Source organism: Schistocerca piceifrons, chromosome 4 (genome assembly GCF_021461385.2).
Source record: "Schistocerca piceifrons isolate TAMUIC-IGC-003096 chromosome 4, iqSchPice1.1, whole genome shotgun sequence".
In the NCBI taxonomy this organism is placed as follows: Eukaryota; Metazoa; Arthropoda; class Insecta; order Orthoptera; family Acrididae; genus Schistocerca; species Schistocerca piceifrons.
Window position 1 is genome coordinate 513,627,130 of NC_060141.1, and position 27,082 is coordinate 513,654,211.

Consider the following 27,082-nt stretch of genomic DNA (forward strand, 5'->3'; position numbering starts at 1 on the left):
CACTAATGGAACTTCATATTCAGAACCCTTATCTTCCAAAGAAAATCATTGATACCATGCAAAGATGTGGTGTTCAAAAAGATGTCATACTGCCAAACCAACGACCTGTTTCAGGAAAAAAGAAGTAGGTGCAATTATTGTCCATATAATGAACACAGGAAAAGTGCTATGACATGCATTAAGTGTAAAACCAACATTTGTAAGGAACATAGTGGCGTCCTTTGTGCTTCTTGTTTGTCACATGTTGAAATCTAAGAAAAATGCAATTTTATGTGAACAATGAATAATAACTTTTTGTCAAAATATTGCCTATTTACATAATATTGTGAATAATGAGTATGTTTTAATTGAAGAAATTGGTTGCAATAAATGTTATAAAATGTAAACTGCAACTTATAAGTGAATTAATAAAATTAGTTGTTTATGTTGTATGCAAATGGATGTAACTAATAAAAATTCACTCTTAGAGTTTTTTAAAAAAATTAATAAAATGTTAATCAGGCCCACCTGATCCTGTTGCTGTATCTTAGGTATCTTTCAATATGACAATAAATTTGACGGAAATTAATTTAACGCCAAAGGATGATTATATGAAAAGAGGAAAATTTTAAAATAGGGCAAGGCCTTGGAGGCCCTGCATATGCATTCATGTGTGTTTTTGGCACCATGCATCCTAGGGTTAAAAACATGATCCCTTCATTCATCAATTGCATGCTCCATTGCTTAATAGCCTACAGATTAACACTGTTGTGATTACTCTATAAAATATTCAGGTAGAAAATTTTACTGTAAATGGATATGAAAACAAATTGAGGAGGCAGAATAAGAAAGAAAGGACTTTTGTTTCCCTTGAGTTTGTACATAGAGATGATAGTTCAGGTAACATATGAAAAAACTGAATGTAATGAATAGTTTGGTTATGCCACATCTGCTGTAAGTGCAGCACAATAAAATAAATAATAGTAATATTTGTAGGTTTTTCCATTTGAAGAGACTAGAAAAAAGTTCTTTATTATTCCCAAAAATATGTTAGGAACTGTTATAAACAAATGCTGGTTTGAACACTGTGGTGTTAATTGTGATCCTCTAGAAAATTATTCATTTTCACTTTTTTAACTTAGAACTGGTTCACTTAAATATTTATAAGAGAACTACGGTTTAGCATGAACTACAAACAAATGCACAACTTGACTTTTCCACATCCAGTTATCGACAGTGTAAGAAAAGATAGATTGCTGCTTACCGTAAAGATGGCATGCTATGTCACAGGTAGGCACAATTAAAAGGCACTTACACAAAGCTTTCAGCAACAGCATTCATCAGCAAAAGGGAAACACATACCATTCATACACTCAAGCAAGCACACCTCAGGCACACATGACCGCAATCTCTGGCAGCTCAGGCCAGAATCCCACTATTACATGGGATGGAAGCAGCAGTCTGAAGGGGGCACGGAAGGGGAAAGGATATTAGTGTATGGATGGGGCACGAGAGGAGTGATGTCTGGCAGAGTGTACAGTGTCTAGACTGCCAACAGGTGCAGTGGCAGTATGTTGTGGGGCAGAGAGGTGGGATAAAAGGAGCAAACAGAGTGATGAGCTGGAAAAGATTGGCAAGAGGATTACCAGAGGGTGACAAACAAAGTGGATGGGAGACCTGAATGGGTACGGGATGATAGGACAGAGGGGGCAAGCATGTTATGCTCAGCTGCATGTTGTGCCACGGGGTGGTCTACTTTTCTCTTAGCTGCAGACTGGCAGTGGCTGTTTGTCTTGGTGGACTGCTTGTTGGTAGTCATACCAATATAAAAAGCTGTACAGTGATTGCAGATGAGCTGGTAAATGACATGACTGCTTTCACAGGTGACCCTGCCTTCAATGGCATAGGATAAATCTGTGACAGAACTGGAATAAGAAGTGCTGGGTGTGTGGATTAGGCAGGTCTTCCACCTGTGTCTTCCACACAGATCTGATCCTTGTGGCAAGAGGTTGGGGTTGGGAGTGGAATAGGAATGGACTAGAATCTTGTGGAGATTGAGTGGGTGACAGAAGTATCTCAAGTAGGTCAAGTAGGATATCTCTCATTTCAGGGCATGACAGTAGGTAATCAAATCCTGGTGAAGGATATGATTCATTTGTTTCAGTCCTGGATGGTACTGGGTAATAAGAGGGCACCCCTTTGTGGCTTGTTCTTGAGGTTGGTGGGAGAATTGAAGGTGTGAGGGAAAATGACATGAAAGTTCTGTTTGCTGACTAGGTCTGGGGGTCAGCGTCTGTATGTGAAAGCCTTGGTGACACCCTCAGCATACCAGTCAAGGGAGTTCTTGTTACTGCTGATAAACCATCTACATGTGGCCAGACTGTATGGGAGGTTTCCTTATTGTGTGAAAGGGCTGATAGCTGTCGAAATGCATGTACTCGTGGTGGTTGATGGATATAATGTTGACAGAGGTGCAGATGGAGCCATCAGAGAGGAGGAGGTCAATGTCAACCCTGGCTTGAAGAGGACCAGGTAAAGCAGAAGGCATAGAAGGTGTTGAGGTTGTTTAGGAATGAAAATAGGGTGCCTTGGGCCTGAATCCAAATCATAAAGATATTGTCAGTGAACCTGAACCATGCTAGGGATTTGGTTTTTTGGGAGGCTAGGAAGTCACTTCTAGATGGCCCACAAACAGGTTGGCATAGGAGGGTGCCATGTGGGTGTCCATGGCTGTGTCATGGATTTGTTTTTATACCTTCCTTGCAAAAGAGGAGTTGTTGTTGATTAGGATGGAGTCAGTAAGGTATATAAAGAATGAGGTCGTGGGTTTGGAATCTGAGGGTGGGAAAGTTAATGTTCAATAGCAGTAAGACCATGGGCATGAGCAAGGACATAGGCAGGATTTTGTGAAAGGGGTGGTCCAATTTCTTGAAGATAACACAAAAAGGGTTATGTTATTCAGTTTATTTTGAAAATAAATATCTATTTATTAATTTCGTGTACCCAATGTACTACCAGGAGGCCTTCATACAAATTGTATTTGATCTATAAAATTAAGCAAGAAATGCTTTTCTCAAGAAAGTATAATATATATTCACAACAGCAACTTATGACTTACCTGAACAAAGTCATAATTTCTTCAGCACATCAAAGCATCCCAAATGTCTTAATTGAGTCTCAGATTGTATTAAAGTGTCTTACATTTCATTAAAATTCTTCCATTTCCTTAAGTGATAAACACTTTTTTGAATTGTTATTTTAACACTCAACGTGAAACTGTAGCAACCAGATTTATTTATAAAACAAAATGAAATACACAAATATTATGAGCTCCTGTTTTGGGATCTTAACGTTGATTCTGTGTAGGTTTTTTAAATTTCCTACACATCTAATCAGATATTTGTAATGATTCTTATTTGCACCGTCCCTGTGGGGCAAAGATTGAGGTATTATTATATCTGAGTAAGCTCACAGTATGTTATCTTGGATGGTTGTCACCAGATGCAGATGTAACTTCAGGTAGCCCCTAGGGATGTGTGTTGGGACCCTTTCTGTTTATGTTATATAGTAATGACCTTGCTGACAATATTAGTAATAAAATCAGGCTTTTTACGGGTGATGCAGTTATCTATAATGAAGTATTATTTGAGAGAACCTGCATAAATATTCACTCAAATCTTGATAAAATTTCAACATGGTGCGAAGATTGGCAACTTCCTTTAAATGTTCAGAAATGTAAAATTCTGCACTTCACAAAACAAAAAAAATTGTAGTATCCAATGACTATAGTATCAGCAAGTCACTTCTGGATGTAAGGGATATGAAATGGAATAATCATGTAGGTTCAATCAAGGCAAAAGCAGGTGGTAGACTTCAGCCTATTGGTAGAATGCTGGGGAAGTGTCATCAGTCTACAAAAGAAATTGCTTACAAATCACTTGTGCAACTCATCCTAGAATATTGCTCAAGTGTGTGGAACCCATATGAAATAGGACCAATAGAGGATATTGAATGTATACAGAGAAGGGTAGCTTGAATAGTCACACATTTGTGTAATCCATAGGATAGTGTCACAGAGATAGTTAAGAAACTGAACTGGCAGACTCTTGAAGACAGATGTAAACTATCCCAAAAAAGTTTATTAGCAATGTTTCAAGAACTGGGTTTAAATGATTACACTAGCGATGTACTACAACCCTGTAGTTACCACTTACATATGGATTGTGACGATAAGATTTGAATAATTACTACATGCATAGAGGCATTCAAACAACCATTCTTCACTCGCTCCATATGCGAATGGAACAGGAAGAAACCCTAATATCTGGTGCAATGGGAAGTACCCTCAGCAAGCACCTCACAGTGATTTGCAGAGTATAGATATAGAGGTAGATGTAGATTTCAGCAGCTGTCATCCCTCTCACACCAAAAAATCCCTTCCATACAGCCAGGCTGCCCAGGGGCAGCTTTTCTACTGTGACAAGATCTCAGTTGCCCAGTATCCTGACGGTCTCACAGGGTGTATACAACCCAGGACAACCGGGAGATCTGTGAAAAACCTAGGAATTTGTTCATCCGGGAGAAAACCGGGGAACATCCAGGAATTGTTTAGAATTCTGGGAATTTTTCATTGTTGTAATTTTCAGTTAAATTTTTGTGATTTTGGCTGGTAAGAACCTATACTCTAACAAAGGATATTACTGTATCCTGCTACTGCAGAATAATTCTGCAGCAACAAAACATGAACGAGAGAAAAAAAGAAAACGGAAATGAAATTTAAGTTGCAAAGGAAATGCGCCATATACAACAACGAAACACAGTGCTCAGACGAGTGTCTGCCAACAGCAAAGTGTGTCAAAGGCTTTAGAAAGACTATGCAATACTTCATAACAAAGAATTGCCTCCGATGAGCATTCCGTGACAACTGTTTGAATTAGATTCGTTTGAGCAGTTGCAGGTGAACTGTCGAGTATGTGCAGTTGCTTCTGGTTACAGAGATGTGGCTGGCTGCTACTATCTAGTGTAGTCCTGGTTCGGAAATATCGTAGATCTGTGGCTGATGCACAGATCAGTCTGAGTTGTGGTGGTGAGGAGGGTCATCTCCACGTGACCTGTGTTTACATTCATTGATTTCTTTTTGTTTCCTCCTTGTTTCTTGCTCTCATGTTAAATGAAAACAAAATGGATTTTTTTGGTCAGGAGCTAGCAAATGAATTAAACCATGTTCCCATAATTACGGAAGGCAAAAATGTGGTGTTAGTTTCAGATTTTATGTCCACCTTTCTGACAGTCAAGCATTAATAGCCTTGCAGAACAATGAAGTTATTTTTGTCGGTTTGCTAAAGAGATTTGGCTTTTATTAAATCTTTTCCACTGAGGCAGTCAATTTATTTGAAACAAAGTGTTTAATTTCACACTTTGGCTAGTTTCAACTGTACGCTGCATTTCAAGTGCACATATGGCATTATGCCATAATAAAGAACCAAACATGAGATGATACAGTACTGGTACTCAAGAAAATTTGCATCCAAATCTGGACTTATGAATGTGCACTTTATGCTGAATTATGCATTTTAGTATGGTTCACGAAATTCCGATGCTCTTGCAGTGTCCTCTGATGTCTTGTTTCTTTTATGTCATAATGTGAGCTCTTTTAATTTTTTACACATAGGAACATCGGGTTTCCTGTGTCATCGTAACTGCGCAAGCGCGGTGATGCCTGTTATTTGGCGCTCTCTGGCAACTGCTGAAACATACCTATTTCTGACAGGTCGTGGGAAAATATTGCGACTGGTGGTTTGAAAAGCATTACATTCAAAGTAAATTCTCGTTTACGCAAGATGAACTATGTGCGAGAATGTACGATGAATTTCTTAAATCACAAAGTGTTTGACTCTCATTTAAAAACCAACTCTTTGAGGACAACCATTTAGAAGAATTTCGAGCCCAGAAGATCAGACATTTACATCTTTATTAAAAATTTACTGGTACATTTGTGTGATGTATCTTAAAGTGTAACATGCGCAAAAAAGATAAACATTATATGTGGAAGCTTAGCTTCTCTTCCAGCTTATTAATCTTCTTATGTGAATGCTATGTATATTAATGTAAACCATTAACTTTCCTTACTTGTGTGTTTGCACTGCTTAAGAATGATCTTGCTATTGACTGATTGCATCACGTGTCTTATGCTGTCATCAGCTGGTGACCACGTGACATGAGATGTGTCTGGCTTACAAAAGTGCATCGCAATCTCGATTTCAATGCTTCGGAAAGTGACATGTGGTTTTTGCTGGAATTCAGATTTATAACTTCATAATACGCAAATTTGCAGTGTTTATGTTGCTGCACATCAAAGGTCTTTCAATGCGTGTTTTCCTCCCCTGAGTTTCATTTTCAAAAGTGTCAGGAAATTCTATGTTGGTATATAAAACCATAAACATTCAAAGGATTGATGAGTTTTACAGTGCCGAGGAAGAGTATACTGTCACTTAACACAGAAAAAGTGTATTTTCATCTGGGAGAAAGCGAATTTTTAACCAGGAAATCTGGAAATTTTTTTTCTTCTCCATATATACACCCTGGTCTCATCAAGGCCTTCACACAAGCACTATTCCCCAGACCCAGTCCACAAACAGATCTCCCATGCCATTTCCCATCACACCCCAAAACCTCCCTCCAACCCCAACAACCAGCCACAGAGGAGTGCCCCCTTCATCACCCAGTACCATCCCAGTCTTTGATTACCAATTGTCTTGTCCTGAATTGAGAGACATCCTATATCACATACAAGATCTTTTCCAACGCCCCTAAAGTGGTGTTTCACTGCCCACCCAACCTCCACAACATCCTAGTCTACCCTAAACCCTTTCCCACTCCCAACCCCTTGCCACAAGAATCACATAACTGTGGACGAACCAGGCACAAGACTTCTTCCCAATCCACTCACCCAGCACTTTCTATTCCAGTCCTGTCACAGGTTTATCCTACACCATCAGGGGCCAGACCACCTGTTAAAGCAGCCATGTTATTTACCAGCTCTGCTGTGATCATTGCACATTTTTTATATTGGCATGACTACCTACCAGCTGTCCACCAGGATGAACGGCCACCACCAAACTGAGGCTGAGAGCAATGTAGACCACCCTGTGGTACAGCAGACAACTGAGCATAATATGCTTTATTTCAATGGCTATTTCACTACATGAGCCATCTGGATCCTCCCCTCCACCACTAGCTTTTCTGAAATGCATGAATGCCAGTTATTCTTACAACACAGTCTGTGCTACTGTAATTATCCCAAACTCAACCTACAGTAACAGTGTGTCCCTACACCCTCCACCCAACAGTTTCCACCCCCTTTGTCCTATCATTCCTTTCTCATTTTCGTCTCTGACCCTCTTTGTTTGCCACCCTCTGCCAACACACCCACCTGTCTATCTGCACTCCTTTTCTTTTTCGCTCCTTTTTTCCACACCTTCCGGTCCCACAACCTCCTGGTGCTGCTCCTGTTCTAGTCCCTGCACACTCTACCAGACAGCATCTGTCTCTCTCTCTATCCCTCTCTCTCTCTCTCTCTCTCTCTCTCTCTCTCTCTCTCTCTCTCTCTCTCTCTCTCTCTCTCCCCCCCCCCCCCCCCCTCCACCCATACATTACTACATTACTATTCCTTTCCCTTTCCAATCCCCTGCAGACTGCTGCTTCCATCCCATGTGAAAGCTGCGTTCTGGCCCAAGCTGCTGGAGTTATCGGTCATGTGGGCAGGAAGTGTGCTTGCCTGTGTGTATGGGTGGTATGTTCTTCTCTTTTGCTAATGAAGGCTGTGGTGAAAACTTTGTGTAAGTGTCTTTCAATTGTGTCTGTCTGCGACTTAACATGTCACCTTTCTGGTCAGTAGCAATCAATCTTTTCCTATGTTGTTGGTATTCCTACTTGGAGTTTCCATTGTTTCACCTCCAGATAATGTTGTCTCATGTGAAAGAAATGCTAAATCACAGGAAAAAATCATAAGACCATTTGTTAATACAGTTCTCTATCTTTTTATTTGTAATCTGGCACTCATTAACATAGCCAATTAGCCCTACACTAAGTATTGCACCTAAGGAAAACTTATATTTTAAAATAATTATTCCTGACCTTTCAGGGTATTTTAGGTGATCTGTTCCCGGGTGTTGAGATCCCAGAGCAGGATTATGGAGTCTTACAAGCTGCTATAATAACAGTCATGGAAGAGAATGATTTGCAGCCAGAATCATGTATGATCGCAAAGGTGATACAGTTCCACGAGACAATGATTGTTCGACATGGTGTTATGCTTGTTGGCCCAACAGGTGGTGGAAAGACAACTGTTATAAATGTTAGTACCATAAGTAACAGTATCTTAGAAAGAAGAGAAACATATACATACACTTTTCAAAGTAAAAACCAGTTTGAGCTGGGCCAACAGAGAACTAAATTCATAAATGCATTTGTATCTTCCAGAATTTTTTTAAAAGTTTCTCATGAGCAAAAGTAAAAGGAAATAAGACATGGAGAAAAATGCACATATAACTTTTTCATTTTTCTCTCCTTTTTTGTGTCTATAATTACTATTAATAATTACAATTAATTTTGTTCTTAACTACAGTTTTACACATCTTGCTCAGTATTAAATGTTTCTGGTATTATTATTTTACATTCATTTTGAATTAAGATCAGTTACCCTATTTGGAATATTTGTATCTTTGTTTTTCTGCTGTTGGTGTGTTTCATAAATAACAAATTAAATATAAATAATAAGTAGAATATCTACAATCAGAGTAGTCTAAATATCACAACTACATTGTTTTTTGTCTTTGCAATCATGTTGTTGAGGTTGCTCAGAAATATGAATAACATGGTCAAAAATTGTGAGAGTCTCCAGAATCCCATACTCTTATCTCAACTTTTTTGTATTTCAGTATAATGTTATTCCTTAACTGTTCTGGAGCAAGATTAGGCTAGTAGCCATACAGCTTATTGCTCTTTACCAATGATATTGGGAACAGGACATTGAGGGAAAGTTCTGTGATGTGACCAGACCTGTTTTGACTAAGCTGCGGAAGTTTCACTGGAAAGTCCTTACACATCCTCCATATAGTCTTGATCTTGGCCCATTTTTGGAGCCTTGACGAAATTTGTGGTCGACAATTTGTTTCAGATGAAGAGTTGCATGCCTGGATGCAGTTGTGGTTCCATAGGTCATGTGTTAGTCTGTTGGTCAGTTTTTCAACACCATGCTGGGAGGCAGCCCAACAGCTGACACAAAGAGTATGAATCAGCATGAAATTTACATAATGAGAGATAATTGCTACTGGAATTAAAGGATGGATTCTTGTTAAAACTAAATTGGTGACATGAACAGTCTTCCTTGCAGTGTAAGAAAATTACAATGCAGCATATAAATACTGAAAACACAAAAATGAATAATGTATCCAGGACAATTTTTCTTACTTTGTCGATGTAATTTTTAGGTTTGATTTTGCAGTAAACTTAGTGCTTGACAAAAATTTAATTTTTTAGTTGTTAACATACATATATTTGATAGAAGTCACTATTAAGTTACGCTGACATCATTAATTTACCTCTAATTTTCTGTGGTTGCTGATCATACTGTCCATCCATCTTGATGATTAGCATATATATATTTTAAGAGGTCTTGCAGGATGGAAGAAATTATTGCCTCTTCTTATGACTGCAGACAAAAGTCATGCTTGTGAATGAATATTGGCATAATAAATAAAAATATTCTTTGATAAGTCTTTGTATAAGAAATGGTTCATATAAATTAATATTAGGAACTAGTTGTTAGGTACTGCACAGCACCCACAAACATTTTTCCTTGAAGGCATTGACTGTCTTGCCTCACAGTGGGATAATTAGTTGTGGCAATTACTTTTGCAGTAACAAACAGTTTACTTACTGTCTTCCCATTGGTCTCGCTTTCATTTGACTGCCTCTTATTGATGCAGCACAACTCAGTAGGCAGCATCCGGTACTAAATTACTTTTTGCAGATCTTACTTTCCTCTCATCAGTCCTGTGTCTAGGTAACACAGCTTTAAGTGCTTTCCAAAATAATATTGGGTGTGCACCACTAGCATGTTTGAACATGTGGGAATGTTTGTTTAATGTTCTACCTGTTTCAGACTCTAAATCCTCCCACCAAGAATTATTACACTTGATTTTGTTAAAGATCATTCTGTTTCACTTTTAATCTCCTTTTTTAAAAGAAAGTGTTCAGTTCTTTCCTTATTAAAATCTCCTTCAGTTTCTTTGTGACTTAATATTAGGTCTACTTTTCCCTGTTTTTTTATTATATCATTACATGTACCTTCAGTTAACATTTTAGTTTCATTCAGTGAATTTAATACCAGTGGTTTCTCTTTCTCAGTTTCATCCATGTCTGTCACATCCTACATGTAATTTAATTCAGTGAATTTATCTTCACATGTAGTTACATGATCTTCAACCCATTAACTAGAGTCTCAAAATTATTTGATCCCTCATTAAGACTTTCTTGTAACATATCCTTTTGTCCAGTAAATCTATTTTCCATATGACCCATATGATTACAGAAATATTCTGTTGATGTCTGTGACCTTGTTATTGCTTGAAAATTCAAGGTTACAATTAAATTAATTGATTTATTATCAACTGGCATCGCCATGACTAGTTTATATAATTATGCACTAAAATCGGTTCACTTATTCTCACAATTTTCACATCAAATTAATCAGGATTGACCCACCAGTTGTGCATTCTTCTTTTTGATTCCCACATACCAATTCCCTGATCGGTGAACCTTACACCCATACTGCATCAGCTGACTGTGAAGGCACCAGTAACTGTTCTGCTCTGTCTTACTCTGCCAATGCCTCATTTCTTGCACATGCTCAGTTGCATCTCTTTATTGTTGGAAAGATCACAATGGGTGGTAGAGCATAAGTCATTAGGAAACTGCAAATCTCCACCAATGAAAGAAATAAATGGTTTGCCCCTCTATTTATCTTCTTTTGTTCTTTCTTTTCATCTCATTGTGCCAAATCTTTTAGCAGTAACTATCTTCCAATTTTTTGAAATTCTTCTCATTTAGTCACATATATGGTTCCCTGTAATTTTCAGTTCACATAATCTCTCTTCTGACAGCACAACAAATACAGTTGTTTATCAATCTTCAATTACCATTCAGTTAGTTTTGCCGGCCGGTTTTAGGCGCTTCAGTCTGGAACCGCGTGACCGCTACGGTCGCAGGCTCGAATCCTGCTTCGGGCATGGACATGTGTGATGTCCTTAGGTTAGTTAGGTTTAAGTAGTTCTAAGTTCTAGGGGACTGATGACCACAGATGTTAAGTTCCATAGTGCTCAGAGCCATTTGAACCAGTTAGTTTTGTTTTGTAAATAGAAAACGTATTTTCTTGCTGCACTGTATTTCATTCTTCCAGACATGTATCACCTTTTTTCACTTTAAGGCATCATCAGTGCGATCTATAATGATACAGTTATGATACACTTTTGTTTTGTTATGTATCATTTTTAAATTATAAAACAGTTCACTTCTTGCTTTTTGTGTAAGTAAGGATTACTTACAGTTCTTAGGGTTTTTAGTTGGCATCTGCATTTCCTCTCATCTGGTCACATGCTGGAGGTCACACTGCCACTCTATTAACAAAACATAAGCATGTTTTTATGTTTTGAACATTTTGTTCAAAAATTTGTTTGAAACATAAAAACAAGCTTATGTTTAGTAAACATAGCAGCAGTGCGACCTCCAACATGTGACCAGATGAGAGGTAATGCAGATAACAGCTAAAAACACAAAGAACTGTAAGTAATCACTTATTTACATAAAATGAAAGAAGTAAACTGTTTTATAATCTACAAATAATACATATCAAAACAAAAGTGTATCATAACTGTACCATTATAGATCCCACTGATGATGACTTCATATGAAGAAAGGGGAAATGCATCTGGTAGAATAAAATACAGTGCAGCAAGAGAAGGCACTTTTTATTTACAAAACAAATATTTGGGTCAAACATAAAGTCACTTTATGTTTTACCTCTGCTTAAGACAGTATTACTACTCAGGGTACATATTGGTTGAAAGCACCAATGACGCCTGTTAATCAGTTGAAATCAATTTGCAAAAGTGAATAAATAAAACATGATTTTGCAACTGGTTGCTGCATATTTGGTAATTTTATGGTTTATCGCTGCACGACTTGGGAACCACGTGGAGCCCACCATTCATAAACTCATCATGCATTGATTGGTTTTTTTTCTTGGCCTACCTCTCCAAGAAAATGCTAATTATCTTCGATATTAATGTCTTCTTACACTCTTATTGTCCTTCTTCCCTTTCAGAGTTAATTCTTGACTTGACTAAATGCACTTTGTAACTATTTGATGCCCTGTCACAGTTGCTATGTCTCCGGGAATGTAGCAGCTTATTGTTGAGGAGGGAATTACGATGAATGGGATAATTTTTTAACAAATCTCTCAGTGATTAAGTTTGACCTATGTGATTTGCTACCAGCAGACTTCAAAGTCCCAAAAGCTCAATGTCAGGTGTACCTCTGTGACATATGCAAACAATGCAATGCCTAAAAGGCAGAGAACAGAAGCCTAAAAGAACGATTGTGCTTGAGAATACAATTGTAATGCCACAAGAAGAGTGTTGGCTTAGCAATGGCCATGTAAGGAAGTCGCTAGGGTAGCAGGGCATTGGCTGTGTAAAAACTGACCATGAGTGGCCACATGAGGACTGATTGGGTGCTGGCCAGAAGTGCCGAAATGGAAGGGGTGATGGCCCCCCACATGGTTTATCAGGCAGTGGGATGCTCTATTCAAGTTTCTGAAGTCAGTTGATATGTGAAGAGTTCTTGGTCACCCCAAGAGGGCCCCTGTGCAGAGCAGGCCGGGAGCCTGGACTTAGAGTGGCAGTTGGATTTCTGGGAACTCAGTTGACATAGTCTGTACTCCATGTAGGCTGGGCATGAATGTAGGCACATTGCAGTATTTGGTCTGACTGCGTTTTAGTTCTGGCAGGAATAGTGTGTGACATTACATAAATAGAATGCAAATAGACTGGGACAGTTCCATACGGGTTTTTTGTATGCAATGTGATAGTGCGCAGTGCAGTGGGATATATGGCACATGAACTGTTCTTTGGGAGAGTACATAACATTCCTGAGATATCACAAAAATTTGAATGATTTATACTTTTGATGATTATGTAGTAGAGCTGTAGGAGTGCATGCAAGAGATGCACTAATGCTTGAGAGAAAACAGAATGCACAGTGCAAGATAAGGAACACAGAGTATTATGATAAAACACAGAATCTGAAGCAGTTCCATTTTGGCAAAATAGTTCTGTTGTTTGATGAGAGCCTGTGATCAGGCAGGTTCCTTAAATTAGATACACAGTGGCAAGGTCCATACACTGTAGTACGAATGAAGGTACCTAAAATAGAAATCAGTATGAAATGAAATAAGTATCCTACAGTGCATGCCGCCAGAGTGAAGGAGTTTTTCGAGTTAGAGTAGCCCAGTATGTTCCACATCTGTGCGTGCAATTAACAAAATTTCAGTTGTCACCCAGACTGTATTATGACAACATGGGCAAGGTGAAAATTTACATTGTTACTTGAATAATAGTAAGTTATTTCAGTTTATTGGAGCTGAAGAAGAAATTTGAACACACAGAGGTTCTTTCAAGGTGAACCATTGTAGAAATAAACAGGTCTATGTACTTATGAAACAATACGAGACCTTACTTTTGGGATTACCCACAAGTTACAGAGTACTAGCTAAAATGCAGAGAAAATATCAAAAAAGACCTGTTTACACAATTATGGCCAATTAATAGTTAAATTAGACTCTAAAATATTTTTCTTATAGCTTTAATTATGTAATGTACCTGTATAGAAATTGACAGATGTATTCAGATGATAATGTAGTAAAAATTTTGTAATAAAATGTGGAAGCGTAATTATCAGATGGGCTTGCACAAAGTCATTTGGGCAATCTGGGCTTCTACAATGTCATTTAATAGCAGTGTAAGCTGTAATTATGTCCAAAGTAACAACAATGTACTCAAATAACAACATACCCAAATAGTAACATACTAAAAGTAAAAAATTTTGTTAAAAAATTTTTGTAACGATGTGGAGAGTTACCAGCAAGGCTTACACAAGTCTTTTGTTTAATCATCCACGCTGCAGAAAACCCTGAGTGAAAAACATGTGAATCAAAAAGGAATAACCACAGCAATAGTGGGACATACTAAATTCAGTGTGGTAGCAGTAGATTGACAATATGATCACCAACTTCTCAGACATAGCCTATCTGTACACTGTAATTATAGTATGGTGTGAATGCTAATAAAGTGGAAGAGCTCTAAAGGTATAGTTAAACAATTATTGCTAAATAATTATTATCTGCAGAAATTAAATAATTATTACAACAGCACTTCTAAGTAATGTACATATTAGTAATCTTGGGAAAGAAGTTATCTTCACTAATCTATTATCACGGATCACCTCAGAATGAGGAAATTAAAGGTTTTCTTCATTTTAAAGTTCACTTATGAACAAAAACTATTTGTAGGCGCTAATAACATAGAAGCAAAAACAAAAACAACACCAACAAATATCAAAGCAATTCTCAATACTTTATCAAAAATTGCGTTTTCCAATGCCTTCATTTGTTTTAAACCCATTATCTTCCAATCAAATGGTTCAAATGTCTCTGAGAAGTATGGGATTTAACATCGGAGGTCATCAGTCCCCTAGAACTTAGAACTACTTAAACCTAACTAAACTAAGGACATCACACACCTCCATGCCTGAGGCAGGATTCGAACCTGCGGCTGTAGCAGTCGTGCAGTTCTGGACTGAAGCACTTAGAACCACTCAGCCACCACAGCTGTTCTATCTCCCAATCCCATAAGAGATGATATAGCCCACTGCAAACCACTGATGATATTTGTAGCACAATAGGGAGCATAATCTTGCTCAGAATAATATGCAAGAGCTGATTTATGATATATGCAGGTTTGTTTTAACAGTAATGGGTCAGATTGCCTTGGGGCAATTGGTTATAAAAGCCATGCTTCTCATTCAATACAGAATCATCTTTATCTTCAAGCGTACAGGTAGCACATAAAAAACTTCCATTGAGACGTATGATCAATGAGATCTAAGGAAGGAAACTTGCTCTAAGTGAGACACATCATTCATGGTTCAACTTTTCCAACTGCAAAGACATGGTTCAGGCCTAACGAAGGAGTGAAGTGGAGAGACACTTGAGAGATGATGGGCCTAGTTTCCATTAAAAGGAACAGGGTCTGTTGCTGTGGGATGTCTTACCTGGTGCATGGTCAGTCAAATATGATATGAAGATGGTGAGCCAAGTGTGGCCGGGTTGGTGTAGATGATGGTGGTGTTAATGTGACTGCTATGTATGGTGCTTGTGCACCTGTTACTGCTGGAGATGATTTTTCTGCTCTCGATTAGTATAGTTCAAATGGTGGAGGTACAGTTGGTGTTAGTGGTGCCAATGGTAGGAGAGCTGTGGCATCATTTGCACATATACAGACACAAGCAGACATACAATAATAAGTCTGCTTGTGTCTGTATATGTGCGGATGGATGTGTGTGTGTGTGTGAGTGTATACCTGCCCCTTTTTCCCCTAAGGTAAGTCTTTCCGCTCGCAGGATTGGAATGACTCCTTACCCTCTCCCTTAAAACCCACATCCTTTTGTCTTTCCCTCTCCTTCCCTCTTTCCTGACGAAGCAACCTTGCAAAAGCTTGAAATTTGTGTGTGTGTTTGTGTGTTTTTTATTGTCTCCTATCAACATACCAACGCTTTCGTTTGGTAAGTAACAGCATCTTCGTATATATATATATATATAGCTGAGCCGAGCCAAGCCGAGCCGAGCCGGCAAAGCGCGTTGCGTGCAGGGGAGCACGCAGCGCTGCTGGGTGGGTCCGCATGCCGATTGCCTGGCCTCTTTTAGGCCTTCTTCTCGGTCTTCTTTGGCAGCAGGACGGCCTGGATGTTGGGCAGGACACCACCCTGTGCGATGGTGACGCCCGACAGGAGCTTGTTGAGCTCCTCGTCATTGTGGATGGCAAGCTGCAGGTGGCGCGGGATGATGCACATCTTCTTGTTGTCACGGGCCGCGTTTCCGGCCAGCTCGAGCACCTCAGCCGCGAGGTACTCCATGACGGCATAGTTTCCCTTGTGCAGGAGGCGGTGGATTCTGCCGACCGGGAACTGGATTTTTTATATTATATTATATTTAAATATGTCTGCTTGTGTCTGTATATGTGTGGATGGATATGTGTGTGCGTGTGAGTGTATACCCGTCCTTTTTTCCCCTAAGGTAAGTCTTTCTGCTCCCGGGATTGGAATGACTCCTTACCCTCTCCCTTAAAACCCACATCCTTTCATCCTTCCCTCTTTCCTGATGAGGCAACAGTTTGTTGCGAAAGCTTGAATTTTGTGTGTATGTTTGTGTTTGTTTGTGTTTCTATCGACCTGCCAGCACTTTCGTATGGTAAGTCACATCATCTTTGTTTTCAAATATATTTTTCCCGCGTGGAATGTTTTCCTCTATATATATATATATATATATATATATATATATATATATATATATATATATATATATATAATGGAAGGAAACATTCCACGTGGGAAAAATTATATATAAAAACAAAGATGAGGTGACTTACCGAACAAAAGCGCTGGCAGGTCGATAGACACACAAACAAACACAAACACACACACAAAATTCAAGCTTTCGCAACAAACTGTTGCCTCATCAGGAAAGAGGGAAGGAGAGGGGAAGACGAAAGGAAGTGGGTTTTAAGGGAGAGGGTAAGGAGTCATTCCAATCCCGGGAGCGGAAAGACTTACCTTAGGGGGAAAAAAGGACAGGTATACACTCGCACACACACACATATCCATCCACACATACAGACACAAGCAGACATATTTAAAGACCTTTAAATATGTCTGCTTGTGTCTGTATGTGTGGATGGATATGTGTGTGTGTGCGAGTGTATACCTGTCCTTTTTTCCCCCTAAGGTAAGTCTTTCCGCTCCCGGGATTGGAATGACTCCTTACCCTCTCCCTTAAAACCCACTTCCTTTCGTCTTCCCCTCTCCTTCCCTCTTTCCTGATGAGGCAACAGTTTGTTGCGAAAGCTTGAATTCTGTGTGTGTGTTTGTGTTTGTTTGTGTGTCTATCGACCTGCCAGCGCTTTTGTTCGGTAAGTCACCTCATCTTTGTTTTTATATATATATATATATATATATATATATATATATATAAAAAAACAAAGATGAGGTGACTTACCGAACAAAAGCGCTGGCTGGTCGATAGACACACAAACAAACACAAACATACACACAAAATTCAAGCTTTCGCAACAAACTGTTGCCTCATCAGGAAAGAGGGAAGGAGAGGGGAAGACGAAAGGAAGTGGGTTTTAAAGGAGAGGGTAAGGAGTCATTCCAATCCCGGGAGCGGAAAGACTTACCTTAGGGGGAAAGAAGGACAGGTATACCTGTCCTTCCGTCCTTCTTTCCCCCTAAGGTAAGTCTTTCCGCTCCCGGGATTGGAATGACTCCTTACTCTCTCCTTTAAAACCCACTTCCTTTCGTCTTCCCCTCTCCTTCCCTCTTTCCTGATGAGGCAACAGTTTGTTGCGAAAGCTTGAATTTTGTGTGTATGTTTGTGTTTGTTTGTGTGTCTATCGACCAGCCAGCGCTTTTGTTCGGTAAGTCACCTCATCTTTGTTTTTATATATAATTTTTCCCATGTGGAATGTTTCCTTCCATTATATATATATATATATATATATATATATATATATATATAGGGAAATGACAAAAGAATAATTAAAATCTCTTAGACCATTGCTCTCTCTTTTTCCCTCCCTCCCTCTCCCTCTCTCTCTCTCTCTCTCCCTCTCTCTCTCTCTCTCTCTCTCTCCACCTCTCTCCCGTGTGTGTGTGTGTGTGTGTGTGTGTGTGTGTGTGTGTGTGTGTGTGTGTGTGTAACATATTTTGCAACGATAAAGTTCTAAGTTTGCAATAAATTGGACTTAATAGTAATTGCTTCTTTGAGAAAAAAAACATGTAATTTATGTCCTTTTTTAAGGTACTGAAAGATACCCTCACTAGACTACATGCTGATGGTGTACCAGGGCCTGTTTATCGGCCTGTAATAACATATGTATTAAATCCCAAATCTGTAACTTTAGGAGAGCTTTATGGTGAAGTGAATTTACTAACAATGGAATGGAGAGATGGCCTCTTAGGAATCATGGTTCGCACTGCTGTTCAGGTATGTTGCTACTGTCTCACAATAATTTAGCAGTTTTAAAAGTGGAAAAAAATTATGATGGCAGATACTATTGTCTTTTAGTTCTGATACAAGAGTAAACACGTCTTGAGCAGATATTAGTCTCCGACTGAAAACTAGAGCTGTGCATGAGATCTTAACATATTTTGTTATTGACATTGCTATACATCATCTTCATTGACAACACGCATGATATGGTACTATGAGGTCCTCCTTTGCACTTTATATGTTGTTGAGAGCTCCATGTAACATCTTTTATGGTGTAGGATTGGCTGCTGATGAACTTCATATAAGAAGTACCTCAAAGAAGTAATAATAAAAGCATGGCAAATTATTTTACCTGTGGTACTACCACCTTTATTTACAAGCCCTGACATACTTCATTTTTTAAGTATTTGATCCAGAATTTGTTTACACTGAATAGCTAAAGATACTGGTACACAGGCCTGATATCGTGTAGGGCCCCATGATCATGCAGAAGTGCTGCAACACAATGTGGTGTGGACTCTACTAATGTCTGAAGCAGTACTGGAGGGAATTAACACCATGAATCCTGTAGGGCTTCCATAAATCTATAAGAGTACAAGAGGGTGAAGATCTCTTCTGAACAGCACATTGTAAGACATCCCAGATATGCTCAGTAACGTTCATGTCTGGTGAGTTTGGTGACCAGCGGAAGTGTTTAAACTCAGAAGAGTATTCCTGGAGCCACTCTGTAGCAATTCTGGACAAGTAGGGTGTTGCATTGTCCTGCTGGAATTGCCCAAGTGGACATGAATGGATGCAGGTGATCAGACAGGGTGGTTACATTTGTGTCACCTCTCAGAGCCATATCTAGACATATCAGGGGTTCAGTATCACTCAAACTGCACACACCTTACACCATTACAGAGCCTCCACCAGCTTGAACAGTTCTCTGCTGAAATGCATGGTCCATGGATTCATGAGATTGTCTCTATACCCAGACACATCCATCCACTGGATACAATTTGAAATGAGACCCACCTGACTAGCCAACATGTTTCCAGTCATCAGCAGTCCAGTGTCAGTGTTGACGAACCCAGGTGAGGCATAAAGTTACACGTTGTGCAGTTATCAAGGGTACACGAGTGGCCCCTTGGCTCTGATAGCCCATATCAATGATGTTTCATCGAATGGTTGACATGCTGACACTTGTTGATGGCCCAGAATTGAAATCTGCTGCATTTTGCGGAAGGGTTGCACTTCCCTCACGTTGAACAATTCTCTTCGGGCATTGTTGGTCCTGTTCTTGCAGGATCTTTTTGCGATGTCAGAGATTTGATGTTTCACCTGATTCCCGATATTCACAGTACACCCATAAAATGGTCAGAGATACTGTGTCCCCTCGCCAGACACCTCTTGTCTTATATAGGTGTTACTGACCACAGTGGTGTATTCTGCCTGTTTACGTGTCTCTGTATTTTGAATATGCATGCCTATACCAGTTTCTTTGGTGCTTCACTATACTTATTACATGGCTTTCTGACAAATTGGAAAAAAAAAGTTACGTGTGTAGAGTATAATATTGACAACTTCAAATCTTACAGAGAAACATCTCCAGCATATATGTAATCTATTGACTTTCAAGTGCCAGCATGAAGTCTTCTGATCTACCATTGTCTGGTCTTCTGGAGTCTTCTTTTGTGATGTGTCTGATGGCCTGTGGCTCCCCACAATCACGTAATGGGAATGGTTGCCTCACTTGACTACTCCACTTATGAAAAAATATGTACAACTGCCTTGTTGGCTATCAAATTTGTTTAGCATTGACCATGTTTTGTGCGTCAAGTCAAATTGTGGTGGTTTTTGGGTGATACAAGGCAAGTTGTTTCTTTTGTCATCCAGGCCATTCTTCAGTCCATACGTTAGTAAGGTGGAACTCATCTTCCACAGAATCCCTTGCTGTTATTGTTAGTGGCCATCTAGAATGGAGTCAGCTATGATGACAGGGTACAGCATACTAAGTTCTTGGGTATACATATAGGTGAGAATCTTAAAAGGAAAATTCATATTTTGGATCTTCTAAAGTGACTATGTTCAGCAACTTTTGCAATCAGAATAATTGCCAATTTTGAGGATATGGGAATTAGTAAGCTAACATACTTTGCATACTTTCACTCTCTGATGTCATACAGAATAATATTTTGGGGTAACTCAACACTTGTCAAAAAGTATTCACTGCTCAAAAGAAAGTGGTTAGAATAATGTGTGGGGTTCATAGTCACACATCTTGTAGGCATCTTTTTAAAAGATTGTGAGTTCTTACAACAGCCTCTCAGTACATTTACTCACTAATGAAATTTCTTCTCAACAACAAGGATCAGTTTAAAAACAACAGTGACATTCATGATTATAATACCAGAAAGAAGAAAGACTTATACAATTTTTTACTCAACCTATCTTTGGCACAGAAAGGGGTAAAATATGCTGCTATAAAGACTTTTGACAAATTGCCAGATGAAATAAAATGTCTGACAGACAGCAGTAACAGCTTCAAAAATAAACTGAAATCATATCTTCTTGACAACTCCTTCTATACCATAGATGAATTCTTGAATAGGAGAAAATAAATATATAAATGTAGTATATGCATGTTGTGCCATTTCAGGGAATGGTGTAAATAATAGAAATATTAATCTTTAACACCTTGTTTAATATGTACATTTCTTGTGCACTTGACACATTCCACATCATAATGGCTACCGTACCGTGCGATTGGTCAATGGAACACACAAACAACTAACTAACTAACTTTGTATCACTGACGTGTTGATCAACTGGCAGATTTTTATTAGCCATAATTTTTTGTAATTTATGTATCATAGTTGAGGGGATGGAATGTGGGTTTGTACTGGCAGACATTCTGTAGGTGTTGATTTGATAACACCAGCAATCATTTTTAAGGAATTATTTTGGTGGACACCTATTATTTGTGCATATCGACTGTTTAGCAAAACTCGAGCACAATATTCAGTGGTTAAGAAGAAAAGACTAAGAGCACAAGAACATAGGGTGGATGCCAATGCTCTCCTGTGTGTATTTCATAGCTTTTGAACGATGTTTCTTGTTTTCAATTTTTTGGCTGTTTGTGTTATGTGCTTTCTGAGGAACTGAATTCTATGAAGTGTTACACCCTGGTACTTAGGTGTTTTACTGTGAGTAATTGTAGTGTATGGGGATGGGATCGGTAATCGGGATATAGAAAACTTAATTCCCATATATGTCGTAGCTCGTATTTGTTTACACTTGACACTGCGTCCATACAGAATGAAGTATAACAAAGAACTGACTAAAGTAATGTTAAGATGGAGGCTCGACAGAGCACATAGAAATCACAGATATTAAGTTTCGTGGTTGATATGAACTATCAAAGCCACAACCTCCCCCCCTCCCCCCGCAGTACGGAGTACTACAGATGTCCAAGGGTGAGGGCATGTGGGCATCGATGTCGGTGGAAATCATGCGTGTAGGCAGGTGCACCATAGGTACTTCCATCTCAAACAAGGTGGGTTGTGCAGACGGGACAGCGAGAGGCAGGTTCACTTCATAGTCAATCAGCCACTGTGGCCGGATGAGATGGCGGCTGACCTGGGAGTAAGCGCGTGGGGCGGTCTACAGCATAGTGGATGCGTGTTTGTGGTTCGAGCCATCCATAGAAATGAAAGCACATAGAGATGCTCAATGTTGATGTGTGCAATGTTGATGTGTAAGGGACCGTCTGATGGCGGAACCTCGGTATCTGTCAAAAGAATGAGCACTCAGTCATCGAGCATCACTATAGAAATGTCGATCACTTGGTGCGGCGGCACGCTGCTGGACAAACTGATAGTAGGTTTATGTGTGTCTCTGACATTGGAGGTGAGGGGGCTAAACCTGCGCAGCATGAAACAGGGGGCGAGGTCGGGAAACCAGCTAATGGTGGCGAACAGTCTTTGGCAGAAGAGGCGTGTGGTGAGGTTGATGGGAGCACGTATTTGTACTGGATCGAGGATGGATCGTCTGCAGAGTCCGACTGCGGCGGTGTGAGACTGCATGTTAAGGTTTGTTAGATGGAAACACCAGATTTCTATTTTCATGGTTTTAACAACTGATTATGTATAAGCAGCATAATAACTCTGTAATGTCTTTTGCCTGCAACCTTGTTTTTTCTAACATATCCAGCTATTGACCCAGGTGGTCTTTTATGGCTGTATTTATGACCTGTACTATTTTGCCAGTTGTGAGGAATATTTGCAGTTATCTTATCCCAAGAAAATTGATGTTTTGTTGCATTGAGTATTAATCAAATAACAAAAGCATATATCACAATGTTTTTCAGATATTAATATTTGTGTCTTTAAATAGATTAGCCCTTTTGGAATATCTTCCCCACAAACATAAATATATAATACCGCCTGTTTTGGCCATATTTGAACTCATTTTCATTTTTCAATTATTTAATTCATGATTTTGGGCTTAGTAAAGTTTGATATTACTTACATATTTTTTTCTTTTATATATCAATAATTAATTATTGTTCTATATTATACCATGAAAATTAGTTTCCCCATAAATGTTAGTGAAGACATATGAAACAGAATATTATCACTTATTCTTATTTTGCAAAATATTTTAAGTCATTCAAATCATATGTCTGCATTTTTTATTGTGAGACAATGGGAAATCCATGTAGGAATATCAACTTTGCAGGAAAAATAGATTTCTACTTATCTTAAAGAAGACATGTTAAGTTACAGCAAGGCACAATTAAAAGACAGTTATATAAAGCTTTTGGCCACAGACTTCATCAACAAAAGAGAAACACCTACCATTCATACACACAAGCAAGTACACCTCACGCACACCTGACTCGACCAGAATCCATCTACCATGTGGGATGTAAGCAGCAATCTGGAGGGGGTGGAGAAGTGGCAGTGATGGTAGTGTACTGATGAGTGAGGTAGACGAATGCTCTGTGGTAGAGTCTGCAGGGACAAGAAAGACAACAGGCACGGAGTCAGTAGGTTGAGGGATTATGGGACTCCCTGTCGCACAACCTCCTGATCATGCACCTGTTGGCATTCAAGTCCGTGCACACTCTGCCAGACAGAATTCATCTCTCCCCCCACCTGTACACTACTATCCCTTCCTCTTTCCTGCCCCTCCAGATTGTTGCTTGTCTCCCACATGATAGTTGCATTTTGGTCCAAGCTGTAGAGTTGGCTATCATGTGTGCATGGTGTGTGCTTGCTTGCACTTATGAATGGTGTGTGTTTCTTTTTTGTTGATGAAGTCGTTGGCTGAAAGCTTTACATAAGTGTCTTTTAATTGTACCTCTCAGCAACTTAATGTGTCTTCTTTACAAAATGTAGCAACCTATCTTTTCCTGTGTTGTATTTATGTAGTTACTGATTTACAATCAATATCTGATTAATTTACCAATTTAAAAGAAAACCAATAACTTTAGAAATATTCACTCCTATTTTACAGTACTGTTATTACCTGTTATTTTCATAAATATGTAAAAGATTTTATATTTAGGGAATGTAAATTTATAGCTAAGAAAAAGTTACTTTGATAGTAATCAAATATATAGAACTTCCTGGAAGCTTCCAGAACAATTCCCAAGGTATATACTATTCTTGCTTGTAGCCAATTCCATCAGACTCTATTCTGTATCACAGAGAGAGAACAGGATGTGAAGATTTTCGTTTTGTTCTGATTAGAAAAACAATGGATTTGTTAATAACTTTTATGTGCATTTGGAGTTTATATTTGCCTTGTGATTTTGGACAGTGTGTGTAACTGTGAATTGATTTGTGTTAAATGAAAATAGCACATCGTAATCTGGAAATTTGTTGCTAAGCTTCTGCCACATCACTTCAACAACCCAGGACCTACTGAGACTATATAGTTATTGCCACCCTTGGATACTGACATCATTTGCAAGTTAAGTAAATAATTAACAATGTGGCTGAAGGAGATTCCTCTCTCAAATTTCGTCTACAAACACGGCATGTGATCTGATTTACACCTAAACTCAATGTTGTTTGAAACATAAAATTTGCTGTGTTGAAAAATTACGGAAGTGAAACGAATAAGAAATGATCCCAAGATAACTTGTTACCTGTCACTCAGCAGTGGAAGAAATGATTTTGCAAACAAAATAGTCTGAGTCCAGGTAATCAACAAGAAGCTAGTGTTTATCTTTGGATTCTGAATCTTTCAGTGTAGCATGTTTACTTTATCATGTGAAGTGATGCCAAAAAAACTGTGAACCACTACAGGACTTCTGAAATTTGCTCTTGGAAAACACAATAAAGATTGCTGGGCATAGTGCTTCCTTATGTGCAATAAGAAAAATTGATCACTCCAACAATACACTTATTGGAAACTGTAACTGTTACAGTTTGAAGGAAATTGCAATGCCAAATTTTGTGTCATAACTGGTATGGAATCAAGAGACACCAAATTGCAGAAAAGCCTGTCAAATTTCAAGATTTTTCTTAATTTCTCATATTATGAAAAACATGGAATTGTGTGTTGCTTTCAGTTATGTACAATTTGTCCTTCTTGTTGTATATAAACTGTCTCTTTGTTTAAATGATGTAAGATACTGATACATTGTGTCTGTTCAGTTCTGTTTCTTACCATCATATGTTTTCTTCTACTTACTTTTTTGTGAACTAACCAACAATTTTTCCAAATATTTTGTATGTTCACAGTGTGAAGATGAAATACATCAGTGGGTAATCTGTGATGGTCCAGTAGATGCAGTCTGGATTGAGAATATGAATACTGTCCTAGATGACAACAAAATGTTATGTTTGGCAAACTCAGAACGTATAAAACTCACACCTTGGGTCCACATGGTCTTCGAGGTGCAAGATTTAGCACAGGCCTCCCCTGCTACAGTCAGTCGCTGTGGGATGGTCTATATAGATCCTGAAGAATTGCAGTATATGCCATATGTAAACACTTGGCTGAAGAATCTTGGTGCACCAATGCCACCTGAGCTTAAAGATTATGTCAGGCAGTTGTATGAAGGTTATGTTGACAAAGGACTGACCTTTGTTAAGAAAAACTGCAACCATGCAATAGCACAGGTGTGTTAAAACAGGACAGCATTTTCTTACAAAGCAACTCTCAGCAAGTACACAGCTTTCTTGATATATTTAATAGATCTTAGCACCATTCTTTCTTCATAAATGCACATAAACAATGTTATTAAGATACAACATAAGTCTTGTTTCCTAGTGATATGCACTGATTCATTCATTCATCCATGACATTCTGTGGATCCCACCATGAAGAAAAATCATTTGCATTGTGAAACAAGTCAAGAATTAAATTAACAAAAAGAAACATCTGCTACCTGGTGTGCTGAATTGAAGAGAGTCATATGTAATAAATAGGACAGAAGATGTTGATACTGTAGGGAAAGTAGGCTAAAACATCTTGGCCTGGGTGTATGTCATGAAGATATCTTGAATGAACCTTAGCCAAACAGTGGCTCCTTTTTAGCTTAGTATGCCTGCTTCCAGAGCATTGTCCTCCACCTTCTCTGAAAGAGGGTAATAGGAAAAATGACCTTGAAGTATTACTCGGTTCTTTCAATTTGACACCCGTTATTGATTTTCCTACTCGGGTGGTAAAGGATAGCAGCTCACTGATAGATAACTTCTTTATAGACCAAGATAAGTTTAACCAGATAAATGCTCAGCCTGTTGAGAATGGTCTTTCTGATCATGGTGCACAGCTAGTTACAATATATGACATAGCTCCATTCAGCAATACTAAACAGTCCTCCAAAGTAGTACGTTCAGTCAACGATTTAACAATTGCAAATTCCAGGGAAAGCCTACAGCAGTTAGACTGGGATGAGGTGTACCGTGAACCTGATGCCAATTTAAAATATAATTTATTTCATGACATTTTTGTAAATGCATTTGAAAACTGCTTCCCCAAGAAAATAGTTAAAAAATACTCGTAAGAAACCTTGTAACAAACCATGGCTTACTAAGGGTATAAAAATATCTTGTAACTGGAAAAGAGAAATGTATCTGACAGCAAGAAAGAGTAGTGACCCAGAAACTATCAAAAATTATAAAAACTACTGTGTTATATTAAGAAAAGTTATTAAAAAATCCAGGAGTATGTGTATCATGTCTGAAATCAGCAACTCTGATAATAAAATTAAAACAATTTGGAATATTATTAAAAGAGAAACAGGTCAACCAAGAGCAGAGGAAGACAGTATTACCATCAAATTGAATGAAAACTTTACGAACAAAAAGTCAGAAGTTGAAAATATTTTTAATAATCATTTTCTAAATGTTGTGGATATAGTAGGATCCAGGTGTTCATTAGAAGATGCTAGGCTGTTAATGGAAGAGGCCATACCTATGCAATTTGATACAATTGAAATCTCACCCACTTCTCCCTCTGAAATTAGGAAAATAATAAACTTGCTTAAAAGCAAAAACTCACATGGAATTGATGGCATTTCCAGCAAAATACTAAAAGCTTGTTCTCAACAGATAAGTAAGATTCTCAGCCACCTGTGTAATAGCTCTCTGGAACAGGGCATTTTCCCTGATAGACTGAAATATGCTATTGTTATACCTTTACATAAAAAGGGGGATAGATCTGATGTCAACAATTACCGTCCAATCTCCCTTCTAACAGCTTTATCCAAAATTT

At 38.6% G+C, this 27,082-nt stretch overlaps 1 protein-coding gene across 1 annotated transcript in view; it reads left to right on the plus strand.

Annotated features, from left to right (window-relative positions):
- LOC124795954 (dynein axonemal heavy chain 6) overlaps nt 1–27,082 on the plus strand; it is a 1,096,896-nt gene that overhangs the window by 514,311 nt on the left and 555,503 nt on the right. Inside the window, exons 31-33 of the mRNA XM_047260034.1 lie at nt 8,123–8,335; nt 18,176–18,355; nt 25,105–25,485. Coding sequence (XP_047115990.1) covers nt 8,123–8,335; nt 18,176–18,355; nt 25,105–25,485 — 774 coding nt within the window. The remainder of the gene's footprint in view (nt 1–8,122; nt 8,336–18,175; nt 18,356–25,104; nt 25,486–27,082) is intronic.